Source organism: Dipodomys merriami, unplaced genomic scaffold (genome assembly GCF_024711535.1).
Source record: "Dipodomys merriami isolate MVZ:Mamm:240054 unplaced genomic scaffold, mDipMer1.0.p SCAF_4, whole genome shotgun sequence".
Classification (NCBI taxonomy): Eukaryota; Metazoa; Chordata; class Mammalia; order Rodentia; family Heteromyidae; genus Dipodomys; species Dipodomys merriami.
The window spans coordinates 9202839-9222416 of NW_027205603.1; the positions used below are offsets into that span (position 1 = coordinate 9202839).

General features: G+C 38.4%; 1 protein-coding gene across 1 annotated transcript in view; it reads left to right on the plus strand.

The window, feature by feature from the left end:
• Plxdc2 (plexin domain containing 2) overlaps window positions 1–19578 on the plus strand; it is a 391989-nt gene that overhangs the window by 160056 nt on the left and 212355 nt on the right. The window contains exon 3 of the mRNA XM_069990475.1: window positions 2465–2676. Coding sequence (XP_069846576.1) covers window positions 2465–2676 — 212 coding nt within the window. The remainder of the gene's footprint in view (window positions 1–2464; window positions 2677–19578) is intronic.

The following is a 19578-nucleotide window of genomic DNA, read 5'->3' on the forward strand; positions in this document are numbered from 1 at the left end:
ACAAATAAATTTGCTTTATGCAGCTTTTCCTAGAATAATAGGTCTCAAGGCTTGACACATTCCTCATAAACAGTGTCTGCTTTTTCAGGGAAGATATTCTCAGTCCCATTTAAAATATGGGACAACTAAAGCATAGAGTTGTATACATTTCTCAAGGTTCTACAGTCAGCAAGCCCTAAAAGGACAGAATTTTATCCCAAGTCTATTGAACCTTTGCACAGTACTTTTCCCATGACTCAATTCTGCCTGGTCTATGCTTCTGGCTCCAAACAAAGAATCAGCAGTGACTACATTCCCTCATTCAGTCAACCAGTCAATAATTGCGTACTGGTATATGTCTGGGACAAGCAGAAAAGGTAAAAAGCTATGCACATATGACCAGATAAGATGATGTTAAGAGAAATGAACCCCAACATAGGGAAACAAGTGGTTTTTTTCTTTCTTGCTACTGCTTCTAGTGTATTTATAATGTACCATGTTTTTTTTTTTGTTTCTTTGTATGTTCCTCCCCCATGATATAACCCTTGTTTTCACTGTATTTGATGTCAGTACGCTGCATCTTGGGTATACACTTCTCTAATTTGGGGAGAATGGAAAAAACAAAATGCTTAACTAGGGATACAGGTTGACCCTTTGTAACAATGAGATGTACAAGTTACTATGTTGAAAACGAACTTTACAATTCATGCGGGGTGGGTGTGGTGTGGTTGTGGAGGTCGGAGGGAAGAGATGGTAAGGGAAAATCAAAGGAGGAGGCAACAATGCTTGATAAGAAATATACTCATTACCTTGCTCATGTAACTGTAACCCTTCTGTACAGTATTTTTACAATAAAAAAGTATTAAAATAATTACATACTGTTGAATGGCCTGTATGTTGGACAAATGTATCTAGAAAGAGACAGGCATTTTCTAGAGTGACAATGATAATACTGATTGGATGTGCTTGTTGAAACCTTGGTGCCAGGAGATTGCCTAGGGACCATGTGTGACTCTTAGTGGACACGAGTTTCTTTCACCATAGAGCTCAATAAATTAAGCACATTTCTCTGGCTGCCATTTCTCTGGCTCTTGGCTATCTGCTATAGTGGAGCTTTGGTTATTTTGGATCCTGAGATCCTTTTAAGGGATAGATGGAGGTACCATGAAGGGTTTCTTTCTTGGCTGTATCTGACTAAGGCATCAGATTATATAGGTGATCTTTTCAATTCATTGTCTCATCTAGAAGAATTCTTAGCACCTTTTTGAGTTGAAAGGAACATGGTTGTGACTGCCCTGCTGTGATTAGCAGTACTAAGTAGCTGATTCAGTAATATTGTAAGCTTCATTAAATACACTGTATCTTCTTGAGTGTTCTCCTATTTAGGGGAATAGCTGAGATGTGATTGAATCCCTGTTCTTTGAGCCTTTTTTGAACCTATACCCTAATAGCTATAAAGCCTGTCCATTCACATCTCTTAGTAATGGCTGGGTAGAAGGTTGTTCCTCTTGCTCAGAAATGGGATTTCCAATCCTGGTGGAAGACCTTCCCCTGCTGACCTGTTGAAATGAAAGACTGGGAGTCATGATTAAATCTAATTTTCCCTCCTCTAGTGGCAAGAAGAGCTGGGTCACCGGGGCCATTCCCTGCAGATGGCTTTAAAATACCTCTGTGATTTGATCTCCTTGCCATCCCATCCATTTCTATAAGTGCCTGTCGCTGTCATCCTTTACTATCCCGACAAGTTCCCAAGGTGAGGAGAGCGTGGATGGACAAGAGCAGCTGTGATCCATGCTGAGGGCTCTGATTATTAAATGAGTTAGGCAATGGACCAGGTCTGTCTTGTAAACTACAGGGTACATTGCACACTTACAGAACTTAACCCATACAAGGGCACTGATGTTTCTGAGCCAGCCTTGTTCATGTGAAATAGATACAAATATACACCCTCGTAGTCTCAGAATTTTGCTTCTTAATGAACTTCTTTGGGGTACAGAATAAGTTTCTTGTCTCTGAAAAAGTACAATGAAAATCTGAATGGCCACTTAGATGCTCTTCAGAAAAGCTAGTGGGACCAGATACTATTCTATGCCTTTTTTGTGTGTGTGGCATAATCTTAGCCTTTCATTTTTGAACAAACTGCAGATAGCTCAGTCTCATTCCATAGGATTCTTCTCACTTGCTTTCTCAGAGCAGCTAGAGAATGTTTACAAAGCCTGTGTCTGAACAGAGAAGGAAAAGGCATTGCTATAGGGCTGCTCACTAGCTTGAGAGATACTGCAATATCGGCCGTGAATCTCTGTCACAGTTTGTGGTAGGTGGCAATTATACAGCACTTGAAGATGCTTCTATAACTCAAGTTAGCTGCTTTCCTTGTGCTGTTAGTTTTCCATTTTTACGACAAGTCCACTCACCTTTACTTCCCTTGTAGATGGACTGTTAGTAAATTATGCCTGGAGTTTACACATTCTCTTTCTTTTCCCAGGCTGGCAGTACCAAGTGGCCCCAGGCTTTCCTGGAGCAGAAGAGGATGTGCACGTGGATGTGCATGCGTACAGCCACCGCTGGAAAAGGAACTTGGATCCTCTGAAGGCGGTAGACACAAACCGAGCAAGCATAGGCCAAGACTCTCCAGAGCCGCGAGGCTTCACTGACCTGCTCCTGGACGATGGGCAAGACAACACCACCCAGATTGAGGTGGGTGAATATGCTGGATAATTGAGATGGATTAGTGAATCTACTTCTTATTATGCGGCCCACCTCTACTGCTATCCCTGCATCCTGATCTAAACCTTCTAGAATTTTTTTTGTATTTTGTTAACTATAATTGTTTATCGATTTTATATTTTATTATCTTTAAGTAGTTGTACAAAGGAATTGCCATTCCACAAAGTGGTTTATGAATACATTGTGCCTTGATCAGTACCATCTCTTTCAAAGTTTTCACCCATCCCTCCCAAACCACCACCCCTTCCCTCACTTTTTAAAAAAAATTTTGTAGGATATGCACTGCATTTCTGACTACATTATCCCCTTCCTCCATCTCTACATTTGTCTACCCAACTCTCCTTGACTCCACCCACCCCTTTCAAGTATCTGTTTCCTGGTGTTTATTTTGTTGAACTTTGATTTAGTCTTTCTAAGGCATTCTATTCTTGGAGTGTAACTCCTTTCAGACTTTTTCACACTCAATGTCATTAAATGTAATGGCCAAGTCAGTCAATTGCCTACGAATGCATTTACTCACAAACGCAGATCACAGAGCTCTGCAGGGTGATGATGCTAAAGGATCATCATCCCCCTCAACTCTAACCACCACAGCCAAATCAACCCTGCGCATGTGTGATGTGTACGTAAAACTGCATGGCTTGCAGGAGAGGATGATCAATCCTGCTTAGGAGTTCAGTGTTAATAAGGAGACTTTGCCCAGGATTGGCCATTTAGGAAGACCCTTACTTGATTGGAAAGAGTTTAATTGATGGATAACCTGTTCATGGCAGTGCAAACTGCATCTACACCAAGTGCATAGCAGTATGGCAGAGTTATTGAAAAGCTTTGTCGGATGGCCATCTGACTCCATATACATAGGGTTGGTGGGGTTGTTGCTGGGTGTAGGGCTGGTGGTGCCATAAAATAGGACAGTTTCAGAGCCACTGTGATGGTTGGTTTCTGTATGGCTATAGGTTGCTTTTTGTTATGGTTATATCATGATATGAGAGGGTCAGGATGATTGGAGAGCAAGTGCATGAGTATGAGCCCACAGAGGATGTGTTTTGGGCTGATTTTAGGGTTCCTCAGGTCTTAGCGATAGAGTTCAGTCTCTTAAAATTAATCAAGATTGAAGGCAGGCCTTGATGGCTGTAATCCTAGCTACTCGGAAGGCTGAGTCTGAGGATTGAGGATTGAAGACAGATCAGGCAGGAAAGTCTCTTATCTCCAATTAACCAGCAAAAAGCCAGAACTGAAACTGTGGCTTAAGTGGTAGAGTGCCAACCTTGAGCAAAAAAGCTCAGGGAAACCACCCAGTCCGAGTTCAAGCCCCAGGGTTGGCAGATACACACACACACACGTGCACGCACGAGCACGCACACACACACACACACACACACACACACACACACACACACACAAATTCAAGATTGAGACCATTGTAAAATATACATTACTCAAAAAGTAAAATCAATTAAATCTTGTGACTATAGCAATGGCCACCCAAATGAGAATAAACAGAAAATATTTAGGCGGCCACAGAATGGAGCCACCTTTTCCAGAGATACAGAGAAAGATAAGAGAGTGGGGAAAGTGTTTAGTGAACAAGCAAGAACGTTTCATAGAAGAGTAGAAGACCTCAAGTGTTCGGTGATTAGAGATTGTTGACACGGGCAAGCGGAGGTGAATTGACTAGAAGCAGCATCACAGGAAAGGGGTGTGAGGAACTTATTTATATTTCTGTGGTTGCTCCTGAGTTGGAAGGAAGAATAGAAAAATAGGGAAGTTGAAAGTTGTGAATTAAGACCTGCCCATTCTGGTCTGAATTCTTCCTAGGTTGTGGTTTGCCTTCTTGACCTGGATGCCAAAGAGGGTGGGGTTGGAATCCTGAATAACAAACCACAGCTATAGTAACAAGGGATTGCATTTTGAGGAGTGTTGATCCAACTCTGAACAAAGGGCTGTTTGTATATTTGAGCTGTATATGCACAATGTCTGCTTGTACATTCTTTCTCAATCTGAATATTTTAGCTTTAGTCTTCCTCACAGGTGACAAGCTAATAATTTTTGAGAACTAGGTGTCACTCACTTGGCTTTGCTAGTCTCTGAAACAGTATGTAGGAAAAGAACTCAAGTTCATGGAGAAGACACAATGTGATCTTGAAAACAGTGTGAAAACATCACAGGGCTCCTTTATAAAGGGAGAAATTTTTAGCAGATTAGAAGTTCAGGTGGTTGGGATGCTATAGATGTTAGAAATAGCTGGTGTGGAATGGCCTCTTCAGGACCTTAGCCAGTGTGTGATTCCAGGGCCCTGGCTGACCTACTAAAGTGATGGTGGGATGAGAAACTGATGTCACATCATTACTTTAAGAGGTAATCCTGACTTCTGTTGAATGGTGCCTTATTTTTGTAACAATGGCGTTATAGCAACTTGCAGCTGGGAACAAACTCTTTCCCGAGCCTCCCTTTATTTGGGGGCATGGGACAGAGGAAACAGAGCTGAACTAAAAAGCATAAAAGATATAGACTGCCTGCCTGGAGCTAGAACCCAAAAGACTGAAAGGGGACAACACAGATCCTTGGAACACTTTGAGTTCTTCTGGATTTGGTTCACTTTCCAAATCAACTGTGCAGTGAAAACTCCCATTTCCTTGTGGGACAGATTAACAACCCTCAAAATGCAAGCCATTGTATTTTGCAGCTGTGATTTTGTTATTTATCTAATTTCTCTATTCTGTACCTTAATGTAGACCACAAGGGTCAGAGATTTTGAGTTAAATGAAGGGAGGAGGGAGCAAGGGTACAAGCTGATGAAAAGGCGCTGGCGGCTAACATGACCAGGGACACTGTCTTGTTTGGTCCTTTTGGCAAAGGAGATCTGGTGGGATTTGTGTTCCCAGGTTCTGTACGCAATCCTAGTGACTTTATTTACTTATTTGCTATTTGTTTGTTTGTTTATTTATTTATTTTTGGTCTGTTGTGGGGCTTGAACTCAGGGCCTAGGTGCTGTCTCCGACTTTTCTGCTCAAGGCTAGCTTTCTGATGCTATGAGCGACAGCTCCATTTTGGATTTTCTGGTAGTTAATTGGAGATAAGAACCTTATGGACTTTCCTGCCCAGACTGGCTTTGAATGAAAATCCTCAGATCTGAGCTTCCTAAGTAGCTAAGAATATAGGTGTTAGCCACCAGCACCTGACCCCAGTGACTTTTTTTTACATAAGACAATTTCTGATTTTGGTTTAGTATTTTCCTAATGTGTACTACCAGTCAATAAAGGAGCTGGTAATAAATACAGGCTTGCCAGCTTCCTGTGACTTGTTATTTCTATTTGACCTTGCTCTATCTAGGCAAATTTCACATAAGAATCATGTTAAGTTTCAACCTGCTAGGAGATTTGTCTTGAAGCTACAAAATGCAGCGTAAGGTAATCAGCAATGTTTATAGTGAGATTTTTTTAAAATGTGCATGTGGTCCTGAGGTTTGATGGTGGGAACTGGGAATCTAAAGTCTTTTAAATCATGCTTAAGTATACTCACTTGTTTTGGGAACAAAACTCAACCAAAAAATCAAAGCTTTGGCCCTTGAAATAGCATTTTTGAATATTATTGTATCTTTCTTGGAAAAACACTTTTGTCCAATTGAGTTCAATGATGAAAAGTACCAAATTGCTCTAGAGTGACTATTCTCTGAGGAGTATCATGATAAGACCTTGCTGGAGCCTTTGGGAATCAGCATTGTGGTTTATAAGACCTTTCTGTAGCTTTTGGGAATCAGCATTGTGGTTTATACTGCTTGATACTTGGAATGATGGTGAAAGACAATTTGTGCCTTTTACTTCCAGAATTCTTAAAGTCGATGTCAGGAATCACAATTATTCTACCCGACATTCCCGCCTGTATTTCTTGCTAAGTAATATGTATTCCAGAAAGACTAATAGCATCCAAATGGCGTTCATACTTATCTTCTTACCTTTCTGCCATTCTCTAGAATACATCCTATTTTCATTTTATAGACACAACAAGAACAGAAAAAAATACAGTGGTGTATTTACTATATTAACACAAAATCTCCCTTAAACACACAAAGGCTATTGTACTTAGCTTGGTACTCACTGACTCCATATTTGTTCTGGCGCTTCAGAAGAATAGGTAAAAAGGGATTGGAAAAGTTAGAATTCCAGTGAATTTGCTTCAGTCGCAGACTGATGTGCCTCTTGTCCTTTTCTTCTTTAAAAACATTTTTCCCATGTAGATATTAAAGATGTGTTGAAATCAACTGTTCTTTCCTCTTGAGTAAGCAGAGATCTACCAGCTGCTGACAAGTAATTGTCCTAATTGTTAGTTTCTGTGAGATCTTTCTTTTTGTACGTCTTTTCTTCCCTTGGACATAAAGTCAACAAGCCCCTGTTGATTAGTCAGAATTGAACACAAGCTTTTGGACAACTGCCAGAAAATGTGCTTTTTTGGGGTGGTGGTGGTAATTGTTTTAGAAACATACAGGAATGACAGGACTTTAGGATCAGCTTGAGTTCCATTCATGATTTGGCCTTATTTAAATGGATTTCAGTGAATCTCATCACTCTGTGAACACAAGAACGATACAGCAGGCAAGGCACTTGTCTTCATGGGCTCTTCTTCCATTTTCCAGCATGGAGCTCTTGCTGCAAGCGTGAGGACTGGGAGAATGGAGAGGGACAGAGACTCAGGAATTCGTCAGGCTTGAGCCTTCAATGTCTGGGATCACTGAGGGTCTTAAAGCTCAACATCAGACAGCATCCTATTTGCACAGGGCAGTGTTGGTATCTTCTTGTTCTTCACTTTAGGAATCAATCACAAATTCCTTTGTGACATACCAAAACAAAGATACGCTTTTACCACTTCATCACATGTAATATTTGGAACTTTCATATTTCTTCTCTCAGGACAATGAAAGTATTTCTGAAAAGGATAATGGAATGTGATTTTTCCCCCTTTACCCAAAAGCCCTTGGATGACCTGATGAAGTGAAGTTTTTTTTTTAAATTTAATTTTATTTGTGAACATACTGTACAGAGGAGTTACAATTACATGGGCAGGATAATGCGTACATTTCTTATCAAGCATTGCAGCCTCCTCCTTTGTTTACCCTTCACATCCCTTCCCAGCCTCCCCCCTTCCCCCCAATCCCAATCCTTCTCCTTCCCCCTCCTCCCCCCCCCCCCTGCACCGACGTTGTAAAGATCATTTTGGACATGACAACTTGTACTTCCCATTGTTGCAACAGGTCCACCTGTATCCTTAAACAACTGGTTTTTCCCCATCTCCTCCTCAAGTTATACTGACATCAAATATAGTGAAAGCAGGGGTTATACTGTGGGGGAGGGACATACAAAGCAACAAAGAGATAATCTTATAAATGCATTAGAAACACATGCATGAAAGAAAAAAACATTAAAATACACATCTAAGGGTTCATTTTCCTGACATCACATTATCTGACCTTTTCCGCTTGACTCATACATATACTAGATATTACAAATTGAAGTGAAGTTTTAAAAATGGAACGGATCAAGAAAATGTGGTGTATATACTCAATGGAATTTTATTTCTCTCTTAGAGAGAATGATGATTTTATCTTGTACAAAACTAATGGATGGACCTACAGGGAGGGGGTGTTCAGTGAAGTCAGGAAGACACAAGATGAATGTTTTCTCTCCTATGTGGAAGCTAAAACTAATTTATAAATGAACAAATACACACTTCAGGGTTGTATGCAAAGTGTACACAAATGCATTAACTAATATCTGGTATTTTCAAGGGAGAATTCAAGCTGTGTCATTCCTGAGAAAGACTAATTCGCAGTCCAACAAAATGATGAGTAGGTTAAATGGTACTGAAAAGGTGTAGGGGACTGGGGTCAAGTGGAGGGGAATAGACAAATAAAAAGGGAAGGCTGGGGGAGGAGAGAATATAGTCATAAACTCTAATCCGTATCTTAAAAAACTAGGAAAGGAGTAGGGTTAGGAGATGAGGAAGAATGATGGAAGGGTGACATTGATCAAGATCCATTGTACTCATAACCTGATATTTTGAAGGGTAGCACCATTGTACAACTACTTAAAGAAAATGAAAACAAAAAAGGGAAAAAAAGAACCACATAAATATATGGCTTCACGATCTAAAACTGACTTAGAAATTGTGAGATGAGCCAGTGCCCTTGAAACTTTAAACATGCTTGCAAATCACCTGGGAATCTGGTTAAAATGGTCTGTGCTGATTTCTCAATTCTAGTCTGGAGCCTGATTATTATTCCACAGTGTTCCAGCAATGGGCTGCATTTGGAACATAAAAGTCACTCTTTGAGTCACAATGAGCTGGACCACAAAGCCGACTTAGCTATTATTATTGATGTTCTGAAAAGTCTTATATTTTATATCTTCCACACAAGATGTCTCGTGGAGTTCTCATGCTGGTGAAAAAAAATGAAAATTGCAAGTGCGGCCAGCAGCTTTGTATCCTCCATGTGTGTATAAATTTCATGTGTGAGGGGCATACAGTAGGGAATGATCAGAAGAGTTGGGTGGTATATTTAGTTGGAAATGGAGATTCTATATATTTTTCTGAAACTCTTTGATCTCATGCTTGCCACATACTGCTAGTAGTGCTGGCATCTTGTTTTCATGTTACTTTACATTGTATAAGTATATTTTATATACTTATTTTAAATGTTACTTAAAATGACCAATTGTTTATTGCTGCATAGAATTATTGGATGGCCTCATGTGTGTGTGTGTATGTGTGTGTGTGTGTGTGTGTGTGTGTGTGTGTGTGTGTGCGCGCGTGTGTGTGTGTAAGAGAGAGAGAGTTGTGTTTGTTTGTTCCTAGGTAATCTATTTGAGATTAAAGATATCATTGATTTGATCATGATTTTATGAATAGATGGCAAATGCTCACCTTTTTTTTCTTTGTGTCAGTTGTGGGGCTTGAACTCAGGGCCTGAGTTTTTTCCCTGAGTTCTTTTGCTCAAGGCTAGTACTCTACCACTTTGAGCCACAGTTCCATTTCTGTTTCTTGAGGGGTTAATTGGAGATGAAAGTTTCATGGGGATTTTTTTGTGCATGGACTAGCTTTGAACTGCACTCCTCAGATCTCAGCCTCCTGAGTTGCTAGGATTACAGGCATGAGCCTCCAGTGCTCAACCAACTATCATTTTGATGTAGGTATAATCTCCATAGAATGTTGTAGAGAATGTTTAAGATTATGTTTAGAAAATCCAAGTCCTACTGTTCTCATGTCTTTTAAACCTAAATTATTACTCTTAATTTCAGATGTGTACCAATAAAAGTAATACATTTGTAAATATGTATAGAGTAATGTAAAATTCATGTAAAGGTAATGAAATATAAATGACAGAACTTCTGTATGAGAGGCATATGATTCTGAGGACTTGGCACATTTATTTTTAAAAGAAAGAAAAGAAAAGTAAAAAAATGTGAAAAGTTGGTGGAGATTTTTTTTTAGTGTATCCTTTCAGTTTTGAACTTGTAGAAGTTTAGAACATTGGGGAATTGTAATCCTACAATTCATCCTGAGAAAGCACAGGTATCTGCCTCCCAAATGGCTTAAACATTTCTAAATTCATCTAAGTACATGTCAGAGTTTCTTGCACAGAAGCAGAGAAAGAGCATAGTTAACACAGGGTTAGTTAACATAAGCATTAAGATTAAGAGCAGGAAGAGTCCATGAAACAAAGTAATGAAGAGCCAGTTAGAAGATACATGGGAAAGCCGGGCGCTGGTAGCTCACGCCTGTAATCCTAGCTACTCAGGAGGCTGAGATCTGAGGATTGCGGTTCAAAGCCAGCCTGGGCAAGAGAGACCGTGAGACTCCTATCTCCAATAAGTGGCGCTGTAGCTCAAGTGGTAGAGCGCTTGCCTTGAGCTGAAGAGCTGAGGGACAGTGCCCAAGCCCAGAGTTCAAGCCCCACGACTGACCAAAAAAAAAAGAAGATACATGGGAACAAATGTATTTCTCAGTATCATTTTCTTTTTAGACACTAGTATTTGAACTCAGAGCCCCTTGCTTGCTAGGCAAGTAGTTTACCACTTCAGCCATGCCTTCCATCCCTTTTTGCCTTAGTTACTTTTCAGGCAGGGTATGATGTTTCTGAACAAGGCAGTTTTAGAACACAATTCTCTTACCTGTACTTACCTGGAACTATCAGAGTATACTAACTCATTCTTTACATAAGGTTTTGCTATTTTCCCCAAGTTGACCTTGAACTGAGAGCCTTCTATCTCAGCCTCTGAAGAAGTTGAGATTACAAGGTTGAGTTACAATCCTCAGCCCTTGAAAACACTTTTAAACCTTATTTTGTAGTATCTGGAAGTGTTTGGGATCAATCAGAAAGGTACTCATAAACCACTGAAGATGTTAACAGCAATCTGTAAGATTGTGTTGGTGTTTCTAGAACATTGCTAAAAAGACATAGTGGAGACTGGATCAGAAATCCCCAAGGTAAAAGAATGATGAATTAAATGTAGCTGAGATTTATAGTGCTGTGAAATGAGATAGTGTTAGCCAAGAGGTTATGGATCTACTTAGGAATTACAGAAATATTTGGACAGCAGTCATCTAATATGAGTTGGAAACTGATCTCATTTCTTCAACTATGTATCACTAAATATTGTACATTGATGACAGAGTCTATTCAATTCCTTTTGCTTTGGTAAGTGGAGAAAAATCGAATCTTAAGCTTCTGATTGAGTTCTATTCACTTTCTTTTTAGAATATTGATGGGGACATGCATTTTGCAAAGAAGAAATACACTGGAGATAGGGAATGATACAGAAATAATATCTGTAACTATTGCTTGTCCTTTAAAATGATAATGAAGATTAAAATAGGGTTTCATATGTCTTGCTCAATTATAAATTATTCTTAGCTTGACAAGTCAGTTCCTTATTGAAACAAAAATGCAAAAGAGATCCATAACTGTCCTTCAAAAAGTTTCATAAAATATGATTAGATTCTCTCTCTGGTGCTTTGCTGTTAGCTAATTGAGTTTACTTACAGAAATAGCATAGCAATAGTCTACTGAATGATACATACAAGTTGTAAAGTTATTACGACCTGTGTTAGTCATATGATTCATTTTCAGAACCTGAATTAGCTCTTAGTGTGGATAATATGCTTGCATTCTCTATGTGCAGAAATATCATATTCAATCTCTCCATCATCTGTTGGATCCTGAGATTAATAGGTAGAATATCGCAATGACTTTTTTTCTGCCTCAGTACCCTACACATTTATGAGGACCTTGTTATAACTCATGGTATTGCATAATACCAGGTAACTGTTAATCAGGAGGATTTCTGTTTCATGATTTGGCAATGTTGCTTTCTTCTTTGCCCAGACTAATATCCAGCAAGACATTTAAATTATACTCTTATGAAAATTATTATGTTCAATGTTAGCAATTACAGCTTAGCCTTGATGACATAGGGCGAGATATTTATCTACAATTGTCTCCTATTATCCACAGTTTTTACTTTCATGGTTTCAGTTAACTGCATTTATCTATGACCTGAAAATATTAAATAGGATGTTGCAAAATGAAACCATTTGTAAGTCTTAACTTTTACAGAATTATGAGTAACATGATGAATAGTTGCACCATTCTGCTCTGTCTGGCTTGTGTGTGAATCTCTCTTTTGACCAACATATACAGTCTATATATGCTACCCTCCCATTACTCATTAGTTGCCACCTTGATTATCAGAGTAACTGCTATTGAATTATGTTACTAGTATTCAAGTGGCTTTTATTTTATTTCCTTAAGGCTGAGAAACACCAGGGCAGTGATATTGGCAACTTGCATATGCTAAAAAGAAGCTAAAATGTGCAGTAAAGAAATGAGGGCACACTAAATCATTTGGGGATAAAGACATTTACCTAACTTTCATTGTAGTATATGGTATAATTGTCATAGTTATTTATAATTAATATTTAATGATGCATAGATTAATTGAACTTTATCATATATGCATATGTATGCACAGGTATACATATATTGGCACACATATTTATATATATACATAACAGACACATAAATGCATACATATATACACACAAACACATATATGGAAAGAGTTTGGTACTGTCCACCATTTTAGACATCCAGGGCGGTTCTTAGAACCTATCTCTAGAAGAATAATTATTTTGTTAGTTCAGAACATGTCTAGTCTGTCTATGCAGATCAAAATGCTCAAAGCAAAGGTCCAAGAGACTCTGCCTGCAACTCAGGGGTAGGGCATTAAGGCCCGTAGATGCAGCTCAGAGGGTGCTCCCTGGCTGCACCTGCAGGGGGCAGTGCTCCAGAGAGGGATGTGATCATGTCCTTACTATTAAGGCAAAGAAACAGTTACTGTTTGCAGTTATTTCTTTTTCTTCCGTGTTTTGTTTTGTTTTGTTTTGTTTTCTCCTCTGGTTTATTCCCCACAGTCACTGTTTCTGATTTTTGTACCGTTTGTTTTGTATATAAGTTTATCTGATTTGGGGAACAGAAGGGCCATCACAGAAATGGTGGGACAAAGGCTGAACTAATGCAACAGTGATCCTCACTAGACACTATGTTAGAAATGAATTTTACAACATGGACAGGGAAAGTGGGAGAAAACAAGGGAAGGGGTAACACTGATCGAGAAGAAATCTACTCATTACCTTACTGTAAGCCCTCTGTACATCAACTGTACAATCAAATCAAATCAAATAGAAAGAAACAGTTGAAGATCAAGCAGGAAATGGCCGAGGAGTACCTACCAGCAGCTGAAGAAAGTTCTCCATAGGAACACTGACATAACTCAGCCAGTGAGAAACATAACCTATCTCCTCAGCTACCTGGTTACCTGGCAAAGATCAGATTGCTTGTTGGATCTTCCCCTGGGCAGCCCCATTCTGTCAATTCACTTTTCCTTTAGGACTAGCTTTATTCTAGTATTTTCAAAATAGGAATAGAGTAATAAAATTATACTTCAGAGGCTAAGTGGATCTTTGTTGGCACAGATATTGCTAATAGCATGGTGTTTATTTGGCATCTGAGGGAGTATTAACGCCAGGACTTCTAGCACCGGACTGGAACTTAATTAACTAATAGAAATAATTTCTCTACTTTTGTGAGACAATCATATCAAACCTTTGCCACTTACTTTACTTAGCAAATTAATGTGCACTGCATCATTTTGTACCATTTCAGTGAAAAACATGGTAAGTAGGGATATTCTATTACATTATGTGGCAGTCAGAAGTGGCTGTGGATCTTTGTTAAAGATAACTATTATGCCTTTTACAAACATTCTGAATTAGAAGAGTTCTCTTCTAATTCTACTAGGTATCTTCTAATTCTACTATGTATAAACATTAATGAAACTCACATTGTGAGAGCATTTCTACTTAAAGCACCAAAGTAGTATAATATGAGATGTTCAGGGTTTTCCTTCATCTGGCATTTCTAAAGCAGGTTTTGGAAAGATGAGGATCACTCGGTAAGAATAAACACGCATATGTATATTCAGCTTCATTTATCTCCCATGTCCTAAAGAAATTTACTAATGGTTTGCTCCATGATTTATATAGGAAGATTTGATATATCCAAAGGTGCAAGAAAAGGGTAGTTCTTTTTTTAATGTTTCTCTGAAAGGAAATTTTTCTGTTTATGCCCTAGCAATGCAAAGATGTCTGAATCTGTCTAGAATAAGAGAAGAATTGAACTTTACAGCCCTTGGGAACAGTTGTTTTGAGCTATTTCTATATGGTATTTCGAGCCTGAGCTATTAAATTGAAGTAGGAGTTTGGGATCCATTGCTCTGAATTATATGGACCAATTAAACATGTCTGAAACGGTTTTCTCCTTTACAATAAATGTCCAGTCCTTTTGTAAACTTAATATATGCATATTTATGTAATTGATAGCTAAAAAAGAAATTTCCAGAACACATAAAAATTCATCTTTTTGTTTTTGGTTTAATGTGTGCTTGTAATAAGCCTTGATCTCAGTGCCTGGGAACTGTCCCTGAGCATTTTTGCTCAAGGCTAGCATGCATACCATATGGGCCACAATTCCATTTTGGATTTTTTTTTTTATTTTTGCTAGTTAATTAGAGATAAAGGTCTCATGGACTTGTCTGCCTGGTTTAGATTTGAACTGGCATCCTCAGATCTCAATCTCCTAAGTAGCTAGGATTATGGGAATGAGCCACTGGTGCATGGATCAAAATTCATCTTTTAGACATACCTCTATATCTTTACCTATTCATCACCTCTCTAGTTTGCATTTATGATGCTGATACCCCTTTTCAGCCATGAAACTGAAAAAAATCCAAATGTAAAAGTATTTCTTTTTTAACTTTAATTTTATTGTAAAGATGCTGTATAAGAGGTGAGTAAGGTAATGAGTACATTTCTTGTCGAGCATTGTTACCCCCTCCTTTGTTGTTCTCCCACTATCCCTTCCCCCCATCTCCCTCACTCCTCCCTCCACCCAAAGTTGCAAAGTTCATTTCCAATATACTGTCTTATGGGTATCATTGTTGCAATGGGCCATCCTATGTCCTTATTTCAGTGTTTTGCTATTTCCCTCCCTTCCACAAATTAGACAAATGTATATACAAAATGCAGGGTACCAAAATCAAGTACAGTGACTACAGGGGATATACCGCAGGAGGAAGAACGTACAAAAGAAACAGAAAAATCACACAGAACATTAAAAACAAGAAGAAAGCAAGACCTCTTGTGTCCATATCTTGGGGTTCATTTCACTTAACATCATCTTATATGGTCATATGTATATAGCTTTTGAGCTTTTCTGCTCACCTGATAAAATTATCCTAGACATCTACTAATCATTGCAAATGAGGGAAACCATGGGACCTATATTTGTTTGGGTCTGGCTAACTTAATATGAATTTTTGTCCAAGTCTTTCCATTTCCTAACAAATGGGGCAGTGTCATTCTTTCTGATGGAAGCATAGATGTAAAAGTATTTCTTTTTTTTTAAAGTATTTCTTTAAATTAAAATTTTCACCTAGATTATAATCTCTTAATAAGTAAAAATTTCATGTATGTCCAAAGCCAAAATTGTTTCATTTCAAAATAAGGTTTTCTATTTAATAAAGATTCTACTTATGCCTTTTTTGGTGGTGGGAGGAGTTAATAATATTCCATTTCTTTTTTATTAATTGTGAAAATACCGTACAATTACATGGGCAAGGTAATGTGTACATTTCTTATCAAGCATTGTTGCCTCCTCCTTTGTTTCCCCTTGCCATCCCTGCCCATCTTCCCCACACCCCCATCCCACCTGCCAAAGTTGTAAAGTTAGTTTTTGGACATAACATTTCATTTTTGCAATGGGTCCACCTGTATGTCTATTTAAACAATTTGTTTTTTTCCCTTACCCTGCACAAAGTATATAATATCAAATACAGTGAGCATTTTCAAAGACAAGTACACTGATTTAAATTTTCCATGAAAACTTAAATTATAATATTCTTCTATTGTGACATGTTTTTCTAAATGCAATTCTTTACAGCTCTGCCATGTAAAACTGGAATCACAGATAATTTTAAAATGTCATATTTTGAAAATATTTATGAGCAACATTTACAAAGCTTCTTAAAAAATTGAAAAACAGTTAATTTGTCCTTACAAATAGGATTGCAAAATTATATACTTCAGAAAAGAGTGGTAAGGAATCACTTTTTTTCTTAAATAATGTTTCAGTAAACAATGATTTGTCACCATTCTCTGTCAAGTAATCAGATATCACTTTATTATGTTTTTCCATATGAATTAGATTTTAATCAAAACAGAAGCTGATCCCATTCAAATGAGAAAAATCTAATTAGAAGATTTTGTAAGGAAGTGTTTGTTTCTAAATATAGAAACATGCCTAGCCAAAATAATAAGTTTTCATTAAAAATGTGTTTCATCTCACCAGTGAATCCAATAGTAGTCAAATTGTCTTCTAAAAATAAGCAAACTTAGATGAATCTTTATGTATTCTTGCTTCCGGAAAGCTACAAAAAACCATGGTGTGCCATTGCAAGCCTGAGGAAATTAAATAGTTCACTCCAATACTTTCTTTCTTCTCTTCAGTGGTGAGTTTATGGTAGAAGAGTTTACAAAGCAGCTAAGGTCACCTATCTTCCATGATGGTTAAACACATTATTTTCCAACATTGAACAGGATTACAAAGATGAAAGCTGATTTAGAATGCATTCAAAATGCTATGTTCCATTTTGTTGATAAACTGTCCTGACTGCCACTTAAGCATTTCTAAGGATGTGGGGATGTAAATCGAAATAGAGCATGGAAGCCGGTGTCCCATCCTCAATAACGAAAATAATTGTTTTAAATTAAATTTTGCTTTGTGTGTATGTTTCTTGCCATGTTATTGAATAAGAACATGCAAACTGCACCCAAAATTGTCTTCTTAAAAAGAAAATTTAGTGTGTGTGTGTGTGTGTGTGTGTGTGTGTGTGTGGGTGGGTGGGTGTGGGTGTGGGTGTGGGTGGGTGGGTCCTAGTGCTTTTACTCTGTGCCTGAGCTCTGTCCCTGAGCTTCATTTGTTCAAGGTTAGTGCTTTACCTCTGCTTCTGGTTTTTGTTTGGGGGAAGGGACAGTTTATTGAAGATAAAGGTCGCACAGACTTTCCTGCCCAGGATGGCTTTGAACTGCAATCCTCATATCTCAGCCTCTTGAGTAGCTAGGATTCCAAGTGTGAGCCACCAATCAGTAAATCTACACATTTTTATTGACTTAACAACAATGTAGAAGGCCAGGCACTGTTGACTCACATGTGAAATCCTATCTAGAAGCTGAGTTCTGGGAGATAACTGTTTGATGCCAACTGAGGCAGAGAAGTCCATGAGATTCTATCTCCAAAATAACCAGCAAGATGTCAAGCTGGTGGTATGGTTTAAGTGATAAAGTACCAGCCATGAGCAAGAAAGTTGAGTAAGAGCACAACCCCCTGAGTTCAAGTCCCAATACCAGTGGGGGAAAAAAAAGAACAGTTGTGAAATGTTTTCATAGGGGCTTATTTTTCGTTTAGTGATCACCTGGGAATGTAAATTATAGCAAATATAAATGACCAGAGGACTGTTCTGCCTGTTTTTTTTCTTACTAGTTTTGTTTTTAATATTTTTGCATTGTAAAGATACTGTACAGAGTTACATACACGAGTAAGGTAATGAGTGTATTTCCTATGAAGCACTGTTATCCCCTCCTTTGTTTTTAATGATGGTAGTGCACAATCTGAGGAGAGGAAGTAATTTTCAATTTGGAAACCATTTCCTGAAGCAAAGCGGTGTGGGAGTTGAAGTTTGGAATCAGTGTCTAGGAGGAATGCTTAAGGGGTCACTTTGTTTCAGTTGGTCCCATGGAACTCTCTACCAGTCACCTTTAGCCTTCGAAATCAAAGACATGCCTTTGTCTTCCCATGTCATGCACAGGCAAAATGAAAGTACCAAAGAACTAACTAACCTGGCATTGTAGGTAGTTGCTTTCTCAAATCCATATGTCCAAATGAGGTCGGTATATACTAAACATTTTTGCAAGGTCTATGTAAATATAAATACTCATGTTTATGGGTATGTGGATTTGTGTTTGTGTACATTTGTGTGCTAGGTGCCTTGTTCCTAACTATTGGAATTAAAATTACTTCAATGGGAACAAAATGATCACTTGATGGCCTGTTACCTTATAATTAATGTACACTTGATTTAGACACCTTAGTTGCCTCAGCAGTGAAACCAACATGGTTTCCTACTGTGGAAAGGCCAAATATCCTCCTCTTCATTTTCCTCCTCTTCTTCCTGCTCCTCCTCCTCCTCTTCCTTCTCTTCTTGTCCTGGGGCTCAAATTCAGGGCTTGAGAACTGTCCCCGAGCATCTTTATGCTCAAGGCTAGCACTTTACCACTTTGCCATTTACCACAGTGCCATTCCTGGCTTTTTCTGAGTAGTTTATTGCTGATGTGTCTCATGGACTTTCTTGCCTGGGCTGGCTTTGAACTAGGATCCTCGGATTTTAGCCTCCTGAGTAGCTAGGAATTTCAGGCATGAGCCACTGGTGCCTGGGTTGCTTCTTGTTTATTTTTACATGAACTTATATTTAAATTCAGAGCTTTCCACTTATTAGACAGTTGCTCTTCTACTTGAATGATATCCCCCTCTCTTGATTTCACTTAATTTTTTCCCCAGGTCCATCACTTCCATGCAAATGACACAATATAATTCTTCCAGATGGATGAGTACAATTCTGATATCTATCTATCTATCTATCTATCTATCTATCTATCTATCTATCTATCTATCTATCTATCTATCTATCTATCTATCTGTCTGTCTGTCTGTCTGTCTGTCTGTCTGTCTGTCTGTCTGTCTGTCTGTCTGTCTGTCTGTCTATCTATCTGACATTTTCTTGGCTAAAACCATTTTTCCCTTCAAGAGAAGAGATTGATGAAGAATCGAGGGCAATGGGGTAGTTACAGGGCTGCCAAGCCCACATAGGTGAGAAGTCCTTTTTTTCCTTCAGGCAATGGAAACATCTAAGTCTACCTTCCATCCATTAATGTTGGTACTTATGGACCTGCAGTGATGCAAATGCATGTTACTGGCACACATTCACTTTCTCCCATAAAGCTAAGTTTCTGAAGACATGCAGATCCAAGGCTGCCCATGTGCCATATATAGAGATTTGCTCTCTTTAGTCAGGAGACTGCTGAATGGCTGACAAAAATGTAAGACTCAAATGATATCTTCACAGTCTATTCCCCAGTGAACTCACAAGAGTTATCTCCTGAATAGAAATAGTTACCTCAATGTACCATTCTATAAACACCTTTTCT